Source organism: Habropoda laboriosa, unplaced genomic scaffold, assembly GCF_001263275.1.
Source record: "Habropoda laboriosa isolate 0110345459 unplaced genomic scaffold, ASM126327v1 scaffold912, whole genome shotgun sequence".
In the NCBI taxonomy this organism is placed as follows: Eukaryota; Metazoa; Arthropoda; class Insecta; order Hymenoptera; family Apidae; genus Habropoda; species Habropoda laboriosa.
Genome location: NW_017100983.1, coordinates 39,755 through 58,527, shown reverse-complemented (window position 1 = coordinate 58,527; position 18,773 = coordinate 39,755). Strand labels below are relative to the sequence as shown.

Genomic DNA, 18,773 nt, shown 5'->3' with positions numbered 1-18,773 from the left:
CAGTCTGAGGCGACTAAGAGTAGTAAAAGTTTGGGAATTTTTTTCGCGGGTAATAATCGAATGAAAAGTTTCCATATTTTTAGCGGATGTAAACGTAGCTTTAAGCTTTCTTCTGTAATTTTTGGAAAGTGGAAATGTTACAAAATGGAGGAGTTTTTAAAGGGGTGCACCACCCTGAGGATTCTAGAAATAGAATTCTAGGGAATTTTTTACAGAGGTAACTATTACATGAAAAGTCTCCATTTTTTTAGTGGGTGTAAATATAGCTTTAAGCTTTCTTCTACAATTTTTGGAAAGTGGAAATGTTACAAAATGGAGGAGTTTTTAAGGGGTGCACCACCCTGAGGATTCTAGAAATAGATGAAAATTTGGGAATTTTTTTGGAGGTAACTATTAAATGAAAAGTCTCAATTTTTTTAGTGGCTGTAAATATAGCTTTAAGCTTTCTTCTACAATTTTTGGAAAGTGGAAATGTTACAAAATGGAGGAGTTTTTAAGGGGTGCACCACCCTGAGGATTCTAGAAATAGATGAAAATTTGGGAATTTTTTTGGAGGTAACTATTAAATGAAAAGTCTCAATTTTTTTAGTGGCTGTAAATATAGCTTTAAGCTTTCTTCTACAATTTTTGGAAAGTGGAAATGTTACAAAATGGAGGAATTTTTAAGGGGTGCACCACCCTGAGGATTCTAGAAATAGATGAAAATTTGGGAATTTTTTATGGAGGTAACTATTAAATGAAAAGTCTCAATTTTTTTAGTGGATGTAAATGTAACTTTAAGCTTTCTTCTGTAATTTTTGAAAAGGGAAATGTTGCAAAATAAAGGAGTTATTATGGAAGTTCTTTTGATAATAAATCGACTGCTGGTCGCCATTGTGGATAAGGATTGGAATTTTTCGAAAATTGTAATTATTATAGAAACGATGGCAGTTTGAAGAGGAAAGACCCCTTTTTACGAAAAAAATCCAGTTTAAACGTCTGTAAAAAATTAAATAATCGATAAATTAAAAAAATCATAAGCTACATCGTAGGTGACACATTTTTATTCATAAATTACAAAGAATTTTATATTTCAGACGTTCCAATCCTTGCCGGCGATGGTTTAGTACAACTTTCGCAATAACTCCTCCACCTTGTAACATTTCTACTTTTCAAAAATCGTAGAAGAAAGCAGAAAGTGACATTCATATTCTCAAAAAAAATTGAAACTTTTCACCCAGTAGTTATCTACAAAAAAAATTCCCAAAGTTTTCCCTTTTTCAGACGCCTCAGGATCGTGCACCCTTTTAAGACTCCCGAACGTTTCGCTGTAGCTTCTCTTAACTTTTCAACATTTAAATGAATTGTTTCACTTCCCGAAAATGACTGGACATACAAAACGCAACGCGTCGGGAGCTAATTAATTTCACTTTTGGACACCGCCGGTACTTCAACTGAAAAACAAAATAAGCGACGCTAACACACAGAAGACAAACAACATCGCAGACACCGTGCAAATTGATTATTTTTCAAAGGGGATGGTAAAAAAGAAAAGGAAGAAAGAAACAGTGGACGGGAAAAACAGAATTCTCGAAGAGTATTAACCGCAACAAGAGGCAGCGCAAGCGTTCGAGTACGAGGCTAGCCGAGGCGCGGTCTCAATTTGTCGGAGGGATTTTAAGGAGCCGTCGAGGCAGAAGAACTAAATGGGGATTCACACGCGGCTGATCTTTCGGGGATGAATCACGGGAAGAGGCTGAAATTTTCAGCCCCGAACACAACGCTCACGCGTCGCATATGCTCCCAGCAACAGCGTATCTCTTCTTGATATTACTATTTCCGAACGAAAATATGCACGCCGAAGGACTTAAGCGCGTATTCGGGGTGTTTTCGAATTGACGGAACAACCCCAAACGGGGCGACTCTACACGAGGCGTGTCCAACCCATAAGATTGCCAACTTGTCACATTGTTATGTGATTTTTAGCGATATTTTTCGTATACCGGATTGCGCTGTAATGAAAAATATAGAAAATAAAGGAGGTTTTGTTAGTTATGCACGTTGACTATATTATATATTTCGTATGCGGCCCAACAGAGATTATAGTAACGCGTCCTCACGAGATCGTGAACTTTTCACATTACTGTGTCACTTTTAGCGATATTTTTGCTGACTAAACCATCATCCATCGAACTGATGGAACAACCCCAAAAGGGGTGAATCTACACGAGGCGCGTCTAACCCAGAAAATCGTAAATTTTTTAGCGATATTTTTCACGACTCTATTGCGCTATAATAAATAATACCACTATTTCTGACCGAAAACATGCAAGCCAAAGAACGAAATCCATATAGAGAATGTTTCCTAACCCCAAAAAGGGTGAATCTACATCAGGGGTCTCCAACCCTTAAGGTCGTAAACTTTTCACATTGTTATGTGAATTTCAGTATGATAAAGAGTATAAAAAAATAAAGGAGGTTTTCTTACTTATATACGTTAACACTTTTTACTCGAGAACGTTTTAACGTTTCGTTCCACCAACTCGATAATTACAGACAAAATTTAGGGAAAAAAATTGCACGATTATCTGTTTGATACGAATAAAAAACATCACAGTTTATTTACATTTTATGTTGCCGAAAAGATCACACTATGCCAGTACAGCTGGCATACCAAGTGCAAAAGATTAACTACATTACACAGGGTGCCCCACGATAAGTGCCACTTGATATAACTTCTAAACGATAGATGATAGGGCAAAAATGTAAAGAGACTTTAGTCGTCATTTTTCGCATAGAATGTCACCGTGAAACGAAAATTTTCACCTTCGATTTTTCAAGGTCACGCTAAGGTCATCTCGTGCTTTTTAAATATAATGCTATATTTTTGTCACGGTATTATCAAAGTACAGAGAAAGAACGAGTGCAGCATACGTCCTTGAAATGACCTTGAGAGTATATTTCGGCCTAAGACGATCCCTCTTCGCTAAATGTAGCCCAGGCAAGCTAAAATATTGGACACTCGTGATCTGCATGAAGAAATACATTCGAGAATTTAGAGTAACATTTTTTCACGCGAAGCTTCATTTCTGAAGAGGTCTATGCTGAAGATTCGTCTAACTCTAAAGGTGCGTTTAGACAGAACGAACGAATGCTCGTTCGCCTCCATTGCGATCTCTGGACTCGAAAATAATGAATGTTTGCTTACAGAGCCACTCGAATCTCTTGTGTACAAGAATGCAAGTAGGGAACCGATCGAAGTGAAAATTATTTTTGCATTGAAACATTGGAAAACAGGAAGTACTAAGGAAAACGTTCGCAGTATCTTCAACGTCAAATAAAAATTCGCTCGATAACAGGCGAAGAAGATATGAACCACTCGAAAACCAAAGTGACTAACTCCGTCAAATTAAATTTAATACATTTTTTTTATTTATAAAGACTTAAGCACCGTACACGGTGCTTCGATGCTAAAATTAGAAGAATTTGAAAAAGTCGAGTTAATCATTTTGACTTCTGAATGCCTCGTATATTCTCTGATTTCAGTTTTTTTTTCCCGCGAAGAAAGATCGATGCAGATTACACAAAATAATTGAACCAACTGAAAAAAGTTGAATATCAGAATTTTTTCAAAAATTAAGCTACTTATGACAAAATATTACGCTACATTTTCCAATTATTTTCTCGTATGAATTCGCCCTTTTTACGCCTAGTAGAAAAAAAAAACCGATATCCTCGAACGGTCCAATTCCGCTAATTCGTTCCGTTCACAAAAGAGAGGAACGTTTGCTGAGAACATTCCTGCGACGTCTCTCGATCAGCAGACTTCCGAGCATTTCACGCGATTATATACTCCAAGGTGGTTGAATTACACCGCGTAACGGATTCACGTCAAACCCCACCTTCTATTTCTCTTTCCTTTTTTCCGCTTACAACAACGAAAAATTCACTCGACAACAACATCGTTACATCCCTGCTCCTATCTCGTAGATTCGCGATTTCAAAATGTCCCCCTACCATCGACAGAGAGAAACATCGATACAGATTGCACGCTCGGGAATGGAACAGGAAGAACTGGGCGAAAAGGTTGAAGATCGGAATTTTAATACCGAAATATGTATATCAGCGCGACGATAGAACGATAAGAGGCAGAGCCACGAGGGAGAGAGCACTTGCAGCCGTGCAGTAATTCAACTGATAACACGTACACGCGTATAACCTAACGCACCGTGAAAACAATCTATATTTGTCGCGGCGCTGTGACCGATTTCCGAAAGACAACAGGGAAAACAGCCTTCCTCCTTATTTATGCGCTCCCCTCGACGTCAAATACCCCCCCTCACTCTCTCTCCCTTTGAAGCTTCGTCGTTGTAGCGTGATCAGTAACACATACACACACACACACACACACACTCTCTCGATTCTTTTGTAATATTTACACAGTTTCATACCGTCGTCTATAAGGCTTCCAACTAAAGTAAACTCACGTTCTTTCGAAAAAAAAAAAAAAGAAAAAAAAGCTGCTTCTTCTAGTCAGTCTCGTGTTTCATACACGCAACCGTTAAAAATCGTCCAATAGTTCGCGTTAAATGAAATTGAAAAGAGGAACAAACCATCCATCTAGCTTAGCTACGCGAGGCTAACGTGTAAAAGTGCAACGGTAAGGAGGGTCATCGTTATCGACCTGGAACTACTAACCCCCCACCTCCGCCGCCTTCTAACCATCGAGGAATTTATAGATATCGAAAAAGCACGGTAGAACTTTCGTATGATGAATCGGCCGTTCCGTAGACTGGTTCGTGGCGATCGTGCAAGATTTCAACACTCGATCCCCGAGGCTTCGATAGTTATAGCTTCCACAGAAGCTTAGAGAGAAGGCTTACCTAACTCGCTTCTCTTTGAGGACACGAACCTTTGTGCCATGTACCACTCTATAGCCGTAGAGTGTTTCCCTTAGTTAGATGGATATTCGATTGGTAAGGTAGAATTCCGTGGAACGGTTTAATAATTCGTGCAAACGTTTACATTAAACGACGTTAAAGCGTTAGATTGGTTCGGTTTGTGAAACAGAGAGGACTCGTGAATCTCCGTATAAATCACACGGATATTCCCTTACGTTTATAACGCGATGCAGCAAACCGAAGAGAGTATAGAGAGAGCTAAAACGCAAACGGAGCAAGAGATAACGAGTAAAAAGTTTACGCAAGTTGTTGCCCGTACTAGCGCGAGGCTTCGACGATGCACAGTTGGCGCTTATACATAAAACATTCGTACCTGGTAAAACTGAGCGTTTATCGAGGGAGCTTATTTAACCTCGAGTCACGTGGAATGAACGACAAACGTGGAGCGTCGACGCGACGATCATTTCTTCCAGTTTTATTATCTATTTTATTTTATACCAAGTATTCGATAATGAAAGGGTTTCTTAAGAATTTTTGTTAGATATACAGTTGGTTTAATTGTTCGCGTATTAAAGTCGAACAGTTTTGCGGAAGGCGTGATGGTAATAACAATCGTCGATGGAGGTCACCACGGACATAAACATCTCTATATTCGGTGCACTCCCTCTTAGCATAGATAAAAGATATAAATTCATCGTGGCAGAATTACGTCACACGTAAGCACGGACTTCGACGATAACCGATGCATTCGAGACGCTGAAATCCTAACGTCACCGTTCTTAATTTACTACACGGTGGTGCTCGTGTATAATCGTTGATTTCTTTCTATATTTCGTAATACATGTAAATTCGCTGGAGATGAAATAAAATATGGTAATACCGCGCCGTAATAACACATCGGCGAATACCGAACGGATCTCGCGAGCTTCAGATCAGCTGAAACGGATTCCATTAAGATCGATCGAAGTGAAATTTCACTTCAAGGTTCCGCTAGTCGCCGCAACGCGACCGTTCCGAAAAAAAGGTTACGAAGGGTTTCCCTGGCTGTACGAGCGGGCTAGCCAGCAGCAGCAACCACACGATCGCCTATGTTCCTTTACGTGGTGGCTCCATTTTGTTCGGTACACCATTGAAGAAAGCCACTTTCACGCGCGCTCAGTATATAAACCGAACATGTTTTTAAACACGACCACGAAAATTCTATTTTACAAATGACACAATACACGATAGTTTCGTTTCGTTTCATTTCGACACACATTTCAATGAGAAAATCTAACCGAGTAAATAAAGTGAACGCCGCGTGTGTGGAACACGGTATGAGAAAGTAACGAGAAACAGAAAAAGATAGTGATGAAATAAAGAAAAAAAGACAATCGACTTACCGAGTCGAAGTTCCCCGAAGTTGCCAGAGCCAATCTTCTTGCCGACACGGAAATTCGGACCGACCATGAGCACATTAGAGGAGGAGGTGACACTATACCTGGAGGAATGCACATTGGTTCTGGCAGCGTTACCGCTACCACGGGAGATCCTCTTGGTCGCTTCCTGGTCGCGTTCGGAGCTCCTCACGAGCTCCTTCTCGCGTGTATCTCTGAACTCTCTTTTCTGCATGGTGCCAGTGTCCTCTGTCGTGGGCAGAATAACCGCCGACAGTCTGTTTTAACGTGACAGAAATCGCTCGATTGAACGGTGTATAATATACCCGATGTCAGTCCGGGTACCGAAATTAATCGTGTAGCAGAGATTGCACGATGTTGTCGTATCGGGGATCGATCCCCATTCTTGACATATTTTCTTCTTTGGTCTTCCCTTGGACGACCGCTGATGGAAATAATACTCCAGCGGCTTCCTGGGAGGATACACACGCACACGCACTCACGCAACCACGCACGCAGCCACACACACACACACACACACACACACACGCACACACACCGTAGACGTCGAGTCGCAGGTGTCACGGTTCGTCGGTCGATGCCTTCAGGGGATCAATCCCCATGCCATATCCTAACCTCGCAGAGGATTTCAGCAAAATTTTTGTTTACACTTAAAAGATGTGGACGAAGAGGGCAGATGAGGAACACGCGCGAAACACACACGGCTATTATTTTTCTTTCTCTCTCTCTATTTCTCTCAGTTTTCCCTTCTCTTCTCTATCTCCTTCTAAGAGCGGCTAATGGTTATCACAGACGGGAGCGAGGAGTGTTCGTCGTGTCGTGGACCCTGGACGATTCCATGCCAATTTCGACCTGCCTTTCTCGCCCGGCCGGCCGGGAGGAATAGTCAAGGATAAATATCGCGTCTCAGTCAATACGGCGTGCATCGCCGTGACTGTTCTCCCGCACGGGAATACACTCGGATACCTCCTCCATTACAAACAGGGCCCCGCCGCGTGGGATCGTGATCGTACACTCAACAATCGTGCTCCGACAGACCGCGGCTCACCGCCGCAGCACTCGATTCTGCGGTTAGATTTCGGAGCGCCGCCGTAGCGGCTCTGAACTCTTTCCAGTGACACGCACACAAGCACATGCACTTTGCGAGCTTCGTATGTTCTTTCTCTTGTGTCTAAAGGAAAATCCGCAGTCGTGTCACCAGTATGCCCGATCGGCTATTGTATGCCCACACACAAGCTCGGATTAACTATAGTCCCTCGACGGTCTGTCCTTTCTAGAGCTTTCGAAATTTTTTCTCTCGGGATACAGTTGTAATACGGATACGGGTTATCCCTGGTTGCACCGTCCACTTCGATAGCACGCACGCTATTTTGAAAGAGCCGTCGAACGCGGACAAACGATCGCGGATAAGCTTACGCTCCTGTCTCTCGCGCTCGACTCGACATGGGTGAGATTTGTTACGAGGCCGACAGTGCTGCCAACTTATGACGAATTAAGGCGGCGTTTCCAACACTTGGTCGACACTGACGCCCTCGCTCTTGTAAAACAGTCTGTTTCTATGTTTCTTGATCAAATTTCCAATTTTTATTCACATCTTCGAACATTTTTCTCAGAGAATGCTATCTTCTAAAATTATCCATATATTCTTACAGTTCTGATCGGATAACTTAGAAATGAATTTTTCTTAATGAATGGTAAAATTTGTTACCAAATTATCGCATACAGTTAATTATCTATGGGCATCTATTCTATGACAAAAAATATGGCGTTGATTTGAATTTTCGAACAGAATCTAAAGAGGTTGAATAAACGTAATGTCGTACCTGTAAGAACTGTGATGTAGATTAAGTTTACCAATTATATGTTTCTATTGATCTTATGTTCTTTGTATACCCTTTCTATGATACAATTAATTCATAACGTTTTAAATAAAGATGTTATGACATTAGGTACCTGTGTATCCATAGTAACCGATTTGAATTTTACGCATTTCTTTAATATGTATTAAATATTTGAAGAATTTTATATTTAATTATTTTTGTGTATTATACTACGGTACAATGGAAGAATTAACGAACTCTGATACATCTCGAGTTGTACTAAATATAAAAGAAGGTAAATTTTATAATTCGTTACTTATTAACCTTTTATTTATATTATCTGTTTTTGAAGGTGGTAGATGATAAATAATAACGAAAGTGTAATAAATAAGTATGTTTTATTATGTTTACTGCACAAAAATAGTTTGTAACAAATGAAATTGTACAGCTTTTGAATGTATCACATATGATATCTTTTTAAATATAAATAAATATAAATACTTCTGAATTCTATCTTTGTTTTAATTTGAGTAATTACATAATGAAGTCAAACTGTTGTTTTAAAAAATTCTGAAACATTATTAATGTGTAATAATTTTAGGCAAAGGTTTTGAGAAAATTCTATTGCCTACGTTAGTTGTTGCAACATTAAATGGACATTCCTTGGAAACTGAAATTATAGAATCAAGTCCAAATCCTCAGTATGATCATGATTTGGTTTGGGAAGTGGATAAGAGTAGACTACGAAAGTATGTATCGTATATAATGGTTATTACAAGATGAAATTTATTTTTAAATGACAATTTTATCTTTATAGAATGAGATCAGGGCAAGTTCCATTAAAATTGGAATGTTTTGCTGTTAAAGGCAATGATAGCAAAGAAAAACTTGGATATCTCCTACTTAGTCTAAGGTCTGCGCAAGTTTTTAATAAACATGGAATTAATACTGTAAGAGCTAATTGGCTCAAAGTATTAGGATTGAAAAGTGAACTAAAAGTAGATAAACCTGAATTACTTCTTGCTTTGAGTATTCACGATCAAGAAGCTACAACTGTAAATTCTCAGTTAGAGGTAAACAATTTATTATCCATAAATGAATCTTTATCAATGTGTCAAATTAATATAAATGTTTTTAAAAATTGTATTCCTTTATGTAACTATAGTTAAAGAATTTGGAAGAATATCAACAAACAAACTCTCAATTCAATAAGGTAACTCCAGTTTTGCTTCGTGATGAACGTCTTATACAGTTGGGTCCATTAGATATTTGTCATGAGTTATTTTTGATGAGTATCACAGCTGTATCCGCAACAAATGTAGATTCACTATTGACAACAGAATTATATTGTATGGACATTAAAAATAATTTATATTTTTGGTGTAAAATATTAGAGAATGACGTGTATTTTAATCAATCTAAAAAAGAATCTGGACAACTTTGGATACTCAATGAAAAAATTGTAATAAGAATTAGAAGTTCGCTAAAAATTTTCAAAGAGTATTTGTCAATCAGAACTAAATTTGCAACCATTAATATCTACTGATAACATTGAAGAATTCCTTAAAATGACTGAAAACAATAGCAGTACTTTAAATCAAAGATGTTATTTATATAAAAAGAATTCCCTTGAAAATGACCAAGTAGAATGTACACATTCATACCTTGATTTGCAATTAAAGTTGCAATATGTAGGAGGTAAAATAGATGAAACAATGAATACTCCTAATATAATGATTAATAATTTAGTTACTACTAATTCTACCAAAGAATTAAAAGATAACTTAAAACAAACAGTAAGCTTTTGTGTAATGAATGATAAAATTATAATATTAACAATAATTTTCATTCTGGTTTAACTATACTTTCCAGAATTGTAGTGAAATAGACTATCACAGAAATCCTGCTGGTGATTTTGGAAAATATATTGGTGGTGCTCAAATTTTCTGTTATCCAAATGGATGTAATAATATAAAACACACTTTAAGTTGTGGTGCTATAAAAGACCAACCAGTAAAAACTGTGTGTTCACATTCAGTTGATACACTATTATGCCAATCTAGTATTAATGATAATGTTGAATGTGTAGAAACTTATCACTGTTATTGTTTAAATATCTCACTTATATCAATCAAGTCAATATCTACAAAATTAACAGTGCCATGCTTGGAAATTCGGTATTTACTAATTTATTAATTACAATTCATTTCTTTACGTTAGATATGAAGTAAATATGCATCTATACTTAAATTTAGATTCCATCATCCAAAAACTGAAAATATATCAATATTTTATCCAAAAATACAGCTTCCATTAGGAGAAAAAATAAAATTACATGACATTGGATGCAAATTACAATTTATATCAGCAATGGATGAAATCAAACAACTACTGTTGACCTTTCCACCAAAAATTAGTATATATAAAGTGGAAGGAAATGCTAAAACTTGTATATCTAAAAGTATAATTAATACAAAGGAATTCTTCCTTCAAAATAAGGTAGTATAATATATTTAAAAATGTTATGTAACACCTACATAAACTTATTAAAGTTCAATAAATAGTCTCAGGCTGAATACCAATATAATATACCTTTATATGATATGGAACAAAATAATATTGGTAGCTTAGATATTGTGTTAAGTTTAGATGATCACGGTCCATACTATAGAATAAAAAGGACAACACTTAGTGAGTTCTTACTGTACTTTTAATTGTTTTCTTTTTTAATATACATGAGAAAAGATTACAAAAAATACGTACTTTTAAACTAGGCGAAAATTTAGGTCCACCAATTTTAGATGATAGTTTAGCATATAAAATAGTTGATGAACTAGAAACTTGGAAAGAACGACAAATAGAAATATTCAAAATTGAGGTAAAATATATATGAACGCAAAGAGAATAAAAATATAATTACTTTACATGTGTTGCTTATAACTTTTCTCAACAATTCAGCTGAAAAGAAAGGAGGATCGTCATTTAAATTTATTAAGTCAAGAATGGCAAAAACAAAGAGAAAGTTTAGAAACAAAACTTGCCTGTAGTGTTGAGCAATGTAAAATGTTAGCAAATAGTTTAAATAACGCTACGGAAGATTTAAGAACGCGAAGATTGAAAAGTCTCGAGAAAGAAACTAGACTAATTAAAGCAAATGAAGATTTACAATGGAGATATGAAACAAAACTGCGAGATCTTAAACAAACACTTCAAACAATGCAAGAAGAACTTATGTCGAAGGTCGGTAAAAGTATTTACTCCTTATGGTATGCGTTAAATTCTATATTTTTAATATCTTATAGATTAGTGCTCTTGAAAAGAGGAAAATATCTTTAGAAGCACAAGTTGAACAATTAAGTACTGAAAATGAAAGATTACAATTACTTGTAACAAAACAGTCTGAAGAAATAGAAACTTATCAAAAGGGCTCTTTAACTCAAGACCAAACAGCAAATTTGTTACAAGAATTAAAAACGCTTGAAGAAAAATTACAAAATGCTCAAGAAAATAAATCATTTTTCAAAGAACAATGGAGAAATGCAGTTCGTGAAATACATCGCATGAAAATGGAACATCAACAAGCTGTACAAGTTCAAATAAAAAATAGTAAAGAAGAATTACAAAATTTAGAGTATGTTTAATTTAGAGGTATCGTATATTAAAAAGTAACTTATTTAAGAATGTATCTTATGTTTATTGTTTCTTTTACATAGCTTGGAGGAGATACTATGTGCAGACTCTACTGCTTTGACAAATGACCAAATATTATTAAGTGAAATTCAAAAAGAAATCGATGTGATTAAACCAAAAACATCTTTTTTGGAAAAAAGTGCTTACTGTCAAGCTTTTACACCAAGTTCTATAGGTCCCACAATTTCACAACATACCAATAAAAGTGCATTCAAAAGGTCAGAAGCACATAATGAACGATTGCAAGCATTACTTGAAGAACGTGACTCTCTTTTAAAAACAGGAAGCTATATGATGGATGATATGGTTATTATGAAATTAAATAATGAAATTAGATCTTTAATGATGAAGTAATTTTTTACATAATACTGCAGAGTACTTTTTGTAAATGTACACACGCGCGCGCCCGCACACACACACACACATTCATTGAAATAAATATATTTTGTTTAAAGAAGTGTTTATTTAATCACATACCTACTTAATTGATCGGTATTAGTAAAACAATGAATACAAAATTATTTATTTTACAATTTATCGTGAAGAATGTGTTTAAGAAAATAGTTTTGTTCGGACGTCTATTTTTTCTATGATACCTTTTCCAAGAGCAGAAAAATCCTGAATCATTGCCGAAAAATTTAAAATTAATTTGCCATTAATATATTTTCTTCCATACATATTTGACACTTTAAAATCCTTAGGGTCTAATGCAGATGGTTTTAGCAAAACTCCAATTACTGTACCGCCATATGTATCATGGAAAAATAAGGCAAATTCGCCATAACCATCCTAAAAACAAACATGGATATACCGGAAAATCGTAAAAATATTGATATAGTAATAAAGATTGTAACATCGTCCAAAACTTACCCTAAGATCTCTTAAGAGATACTGCACAGGGTCAAAACCTACAGCTGGTATCCTCTCATGTTGTTCTTTTCTATACGGGTGCCATTTCTCAACAAGTGTTGCAGGAGATTCAACTGCCTCTGTTATTCTAGGAACCATCCGCGGGTTTAAATATATTACACAATCATATTCTGTGAGTGGTGGTTTAAATAAAAACTTGATCATTAATGAAGTTCTTGCAAAACGGTGCTCTTCGTATAATTGTAAGAATACTTTAGCCAATGCTGTAATACGATTTAAAATTAAAAGTGATGGCGCTTTCCTAGTCCACAATGATCTTTGTTGATCATAAGGAGTAGAAATAAATAATGGCGGCAAAGAATCGCGAGCTGTTCCAAAAAGCGTTTCGACATCTAATATTTCTTTTCCTAGAATTGAACAATACATTATGAGTAAAAGATGCAAAAATTTTCAATACTAATGGAAATACTTACTAGACATTTCACTGTTGAAATTTACAATAACAGGATCTGTATACCAGTGACCTCTAGCAAAAGTTTCTAAGAGTCTCAAGAATGCTACTTGAGGGGTGGAGGTAGGTCTATATGCAGAAGGTGTTAAATACATTGAAGCCATAAGTAATTCGACTACTATATCTGGTATGTGAGAATCGTCCAATAATTGAGCAGACAACCAACGTTTTGTTAAAGCACAAGCAGGTCCAAACGATGGTTGTTGACTATGCAATCTACCATGTGAAAGATACAATAATAGTTTTAATCTTATATTAATATACTTGATATATATTAAGTTTTGTAAACACATTATTCCTACCCGCGTAAAGCACTAGTTAATTTCGGTAGTTCGAATAATTTATTTTCCAATTCAATTGATTCATCGTTATCTTTGTATTTTATAACTCCATCCTCACTTACTTGCTGTTTCAAGTAACCAATTTCTTTTTGATGCGCTACTCTTAACCGAAACGTAAATCCATCCTGAGAAAAAATTAGTATTTTTTTACAAATTACCTACATTTAGCACCTGTTTTTATCGTAATATAAATATTATTCAAAAATAATAACCTTATATACATCTATGTACGAATCATTTGCATGCGCTTTTATCTTGCATTGCTTTCTAAGGCATTCTGCAATTTGTAAGTGAAAAGCGGCTTTGGTTTTTCTAAAAGCTTCCAACTCATCTGGCCACTTTCCACTAGTTGATAATTGCAAACTTACTTCAAGCGGAGGATAATATTTAGGAGCCTTAGGTAAAGATTGTTGTAATTTTAAACAAATATCGTCGCTGCTAATATCGTCGCTGCTAATATCGTCGCTGTTAATATCGTCGCTTTTGTATATCTGTCTACTACGCACTAGATGTGTCGCAAGTGGTGGAAAAACATCTGTATATCGAAAAACTGCACTAGATCCTTGAACTCCATGTATCGATAAAGGAATATCTGAAAGAGACATTAAATCTTTTTCAAGCGTATCAAATACGTTTAACACCTTTCGTGCGGCTTCTTCTCCCGTTCCATAAGTAACGCCCATTAATACGACCTACAGATTACAAAAAATTTATTTATTTGAATACATATAAAGACCCATAAAAATCATTACCTTCTGCCGTCTTAACAAATTTTCCATTTCATCAGCAACATAGAAAGATCGAAACACACGGTGACCTAATTTTTCTTTTAATACAAATTTTACTATCTTTTTAACTGTTTTTCTTTTTCCTGCTACTGTCTTGCCATCTGACCAAACTACTGCTTCTCGAATAGATCCATCTTGAAATCGTCGTAAATTTGAACGCTTACCCCAGAAATTTCTAAATTCAATTGCCTACAATATAAATGCAAATATAAATATAAACACACACACACACACACATTATTTGTAACGTCAAAAAAAATTAATATTCTCTAGGCGTGTGCGAATACCCGATATGTCGGTCTCGGGTCGTGTCCGAAAATGTCGGGTCAAGTACCCGACACATTGGACGGCCCGCATACCCCTAATTATCTCTAATATATGTAAACACTTTACATACTTCTGGTAAATTTGCTTCTGGTCCTTTATCAACCATACTATAACAGAACTTGGGATTTAATTCTAGTCCAATCATAATGTTCCCAATATTATTGCAGTTATCCTCTGTACATTCCCATTCCATAACGTCATTCGGTAAAACACAAATTTGGTGAACTCTATTTGTTAAACCCTTATTTAAAATATTATAAAGAATTTTTATTGCTTGGGCCTGATAATTAGGACCATAATCTAATTTATCCTTGCTACTTGACTTAGTATCTACCATTTGTTTTAAGCCCTCGATATTCTTAAACCTGTATATATTTTTAACTTTACTGTTCAATTAATCAATTTGTGTTTGATAGATTTCAAAAATAATTACCATATCAAATGATCAAATGCTACATAAAATGATATTTTTTTCATAAAAAGTGATTGAAAACTGTCTGCATGTGCACTATCCAAGAGATTCAAAGAAAGTTCCGCTTCCTTTTGTATCCATTTATAAGTAGCTTTAGATACAAATGCAGTAATATTATAATAACCAGTGCTATCCAAAAATATGCAATCATAATAATTATGATAGCTTAAAATCCTTTTTTCACTATTATTATCTGGATTCATTGTTACTCCAGTTTCACACCAATCAACTTGTACTGGTAAAAGAAATAATATTAATTATTGATAATTATAAAAATGTCAAATTCTTTCACTGTGTATATCTGCAGAACGTAACATACCTAAATAACTCCATACATTTCTGACTACTTGATAACTGCTCATAAATGTATTTAATGTTTTTATAGATAATAAGTATAAAATAAACATTGTTATGGTGTACCCATTAAAAGTTGCATGACCTTTTATTAATTCACGTTGACCTAACCATATTTTTAGTAATATAATACCATCTCTCAAGTTTGGGTACTCTTTAATTACTTTCATATCTTCTGAATGTTTTCTCATAATTAAATCATGAAGAATTATAGAATTATAATGTGGTGTTGCTGGCGAATCGTCTGTAAATATATATACAAAACAAATATAATTATATGAACTAAAAATGAACAATAACAGACACATACCATCTTTTGTTTTTTTGAAAAACCATCCAGGGTTAATATTATTCTTTTCAGGTAGAAATTTGTTCAATTTAAAACTTTCTTGTTGGACTGATAAGTGTACCAATACATTAATTTTGGTACCCAACTGTCCAGTTGGTACAATTTTTAAAACTGGCCTTAAATTATCACCTATGAATTTTTTATGCTCAGCAATATCATCAGTAATATTGGATGCTATATATGCTAAATATATTGCTTTCTTTTTCATGTATCTATAATTTTTGTGATCTTGATTTTGAAACATTTTAGCAGGCATTTCTATCATTACATCTACCGTAATATTTGGGCTAATTGCAGTATCATATACATAAGATCCTATAATAGCCACATATGATGGTTTCAAGAATTTAAATACACCCTTTGTTCCTTTTGGTACATTAGGCATTGGAATATTCACATTTAACCCTTCTTTTAACTTCTCATCTGAAAGCTATAATCATAAGGTAAAACAAAAATTGTTTATGTTAATTTTTGACACTCTGATTAAATAAAATTACATACTTCATACTGTTCTGTTTGTGGAATGGATTCTATGGTTTTCTCAAAACTTTTATACCAAGCATCAAACAAACGTTTATATTTATCTTTAATTCTGACTTCATTTAACATTTCTTCTATTTGTAATCTAAATAAGTTGGAATGAAATAAATTTTCTGTTTCCCTCAATTGATTTAGTTCTTCAACAGTTGGTGGTTTATATAAATCTTTGTTCAATTTTTTTTTCTTTTTTGGTGCTGTATCTATGAAATCAACAGTAATTTTTCTCCTTTTTTTATCAGATGTTAACTGAAAATCTCTTTCAACTTCTTCCATTTCTTCATTTTCATCACTTTCTTCAACTTCATAGTCTTCGTCCTCACTTTGAGAAGTGTGAACACTTTCAAATGTTGAATTATTAGAATGATTTAAAAAATCATTTATATTCGCCTAAAGTAAACAAGGTTTCTATTACGCACTTTATACATATGAATATTTAAGGTTATATAAATATCATGAAACATTCTTTTATTTTTATAAATACTTACCTTGTAAGGTATTTTCATTTCCATCTTCTAATTTTCCGATTACTCTTACTTTAATAATATTGTATACATAAAAATTAATTCAAAATATATAACAAAATATTTCACACTTTCACGGATTCGTTGTTTAACCTAAATTATTTCACGTGAATTTGTAACCGGCTAGCGTTAGGAATAGCAACAATATATTGATATTTCCTGTCGATATATCGACGTTTCTACCATCGATTTTTGGAGATCCAGAAAGTATCGATTATTTTTTATGATATCTGTGACTTATATCGACAACTTCAGATTTATCAATTTCGTGACTTATTTCAATTTACATAAACGTTATAGATAGATATTCAAGCCAATGTGAAAACAATTGAAGATTATCAATGAGGTCATATTTAAAATGTGATGACTGTTTAGTCAATAATTTTTGGTTCCTTAAATTAAAGTTTAGCCATTGAAATATTCAAATCAACGTATCTTCGCTCCTATTTAAAATATTCAGATAAAAAATATATGGAATAAACTGAAAATGAAAATTTAAGTGGAATTCATTGACCTTCCCTTCAAATATCGATGTTTACTACCGATGTACCTATGTATTTATGACTAGCTGTCTGTTTGGCAATTATATTGATGCATCGATGTATTTTCTCGCTTTTTGCCATCCCTAATTTAGCACCATTGTGAAATTATTACGCACACTAATAATCGATACTATTGCGTCGGCGTATTCTGTTCTTAATTTTTCAAATTGTCTGGAGATAAACATAATTAATTGTCCTTTATAATAGGGCGAAAATTCACGTTAACAGTTAATAATAGTTTATGTAGAGAAATAAATCTTTAGAATATCTTTTGCATGAACAAGATAATACATTACTCTTCTGGAATTTATTATCATATACTTATCAAACATGTCAAGATATTTTATGATACAATTTAAGATATTATTTACTATTTATTTTTACATCATAGGCAATGCGTATATCATAAAAGTAAATGATACACATTTTAAAAATTATTAACAACTTGACCAAACTTATATCTATCGCTAGTTAATGCAGATAGAAAAATACATCGCGTTTGCATTGCGTGCTTATGTATATACGTTTACAGTAAAATACATTGAAAAAATTACACGGTATTAATGATATAACTTAGTAAAAACGAAATTAAATTGTATGAATGAAAATTAGCAAGATACAAATTTAATAACATGTAGTTGAATATTAAGTATGTAAGTGATTTAATAGTATGTACAAATGTATATGTATTGTCACTGCAAAAGAGAGAATTTTTACTATAGTTTTTAGTGTCATAACAAATACTTTCTACTCTCAAATAATTCATGATGGTAAAAAATAAACAACATATTCTCCTCGCTTTTGCAATTATAAAATCAAATAACAAATATCATCTTTATATAAGAAATAAAAAGCAAAAGTCCTGAAATCACAATGATCTTCACGATGGAAGCCCACTTTTATTCAAAGGAAGAACATGAAAGAAGATATCCATATCAAAATAAGATGTAAAGATAATATGCACATGCATCATTATAAGTGTCTATAACATGATATTAAAAATCTGTATAGTATAAACATATTATTTCATAACATAAAAATTATTTTGCACCGCTTTCGGAAGAATTGATCGCATATAAAGGCCTTAGCGCTACCTACATACGTATGAGAAATATATAACATGAAATTAAATTATATTTGCTTAATATGATTAATGTTTGTATTTATTATGGAATACTTAATGCTTTACGATTGAATAGATAGGTGGGATTATGAACACAATCAAACAAATTTTACAATCAGCACCATCTTAAATTATTAAAATAAAGTAAACAACAAACAAAGTGCATTTTGACAATAATAATAATAATAATGTGCAAACATACAGTTAATAATAATGAAATCATGGAAATTAATTTTTGATATAAATAG

General features: G+C 34.1%; 2 protein-coding genes across 2 annotated transcripts; one reads left to right on the top strand and one right to left on the bottom strand.

Annotated features, from left to right (window-relative positions):
- The first annotated feature begins 8,337 nt into the window (after positions 1-8,337).
- Positions 8,338-12,203, top strand: LOC108577719 (centrosomal protein of 120 kDa-like). Its single transcript, XM_017940910.1, is given in 12 exon segments — positions 8,338-8,392; positions 8,699-8,846; positions 8,915-9,170; positions 9,263-9,609; positions 9,611-9,893; positions 9,970-10,274; positions 10,353-10,596; positions 10,668-10,788; positions 10,872-10,975; positions 11,056-11,337; positions 11,400-11,728; positions 11,811-12,203. Coding segments are annotated over 12 exon segments (2,805 nt in total). The 3' UTR covers positions 12,142-12,203.
- A 136-nt stretch (positions 12,204-12,339) lies between these two features.
- LOC108577718 (nucleolar protein 6) lies at positions 12,340-16,906 on the bottom strand. Its single transcript, XM_017940909.1, has 12 exons — positions 16,825-16,906; positions 16,301-16,726; positions 15,761-16,229; positions 15,416-15,694; positions 15,058-15,331; positions 14,695-14,989; positions 14,262-14,486; positions 13,722-14,201; positions 13,471-13,634; positions 13,131-13,384; positions 12,658-13,064; positions 12,340-12,576 (listed from the first exon to the last, which is right to left on the bottom strand). The coding sequence occupies exons 1-12, from the start codon at positions 16,846-16,848 to the stop codon at positions 12,340-12,342; spliced, it is 3,534 nt and encodes a 1,177-aa protein (XP_017796398.1). The 5' UTR covers positions 16,849-16,906.
- Between the last annotated feature and the right edge of the window lie 1,867 nt (positions 16,907-18,773).

What these genes read in the sequence shown, in the direction of transcription:
- LOC108577718 (XM_017940909.1), bottom strand. Translation starts at nt 16,848, where the DNA reads ATGGAAATGAAAATACCTTACAAG. An exon ending in CACAAACAGAACAGTATGAA is followed by an intron (nt 16,230 to 16,300) that starts GTATGTAATTTT and finishes TTATGATTATAG; the next exon opens with CTTTCAGATGAGAAGTTAAA. An exon ending in ATCTCTTAAGAGATCTTAGG is followed by an intron (nt 12,577 to 12,657) that starts GTAAGTTTTGGA and finishes GTTTGTTTTTAG; the next exon opens with GATGGTTATGGCGAATTTGC.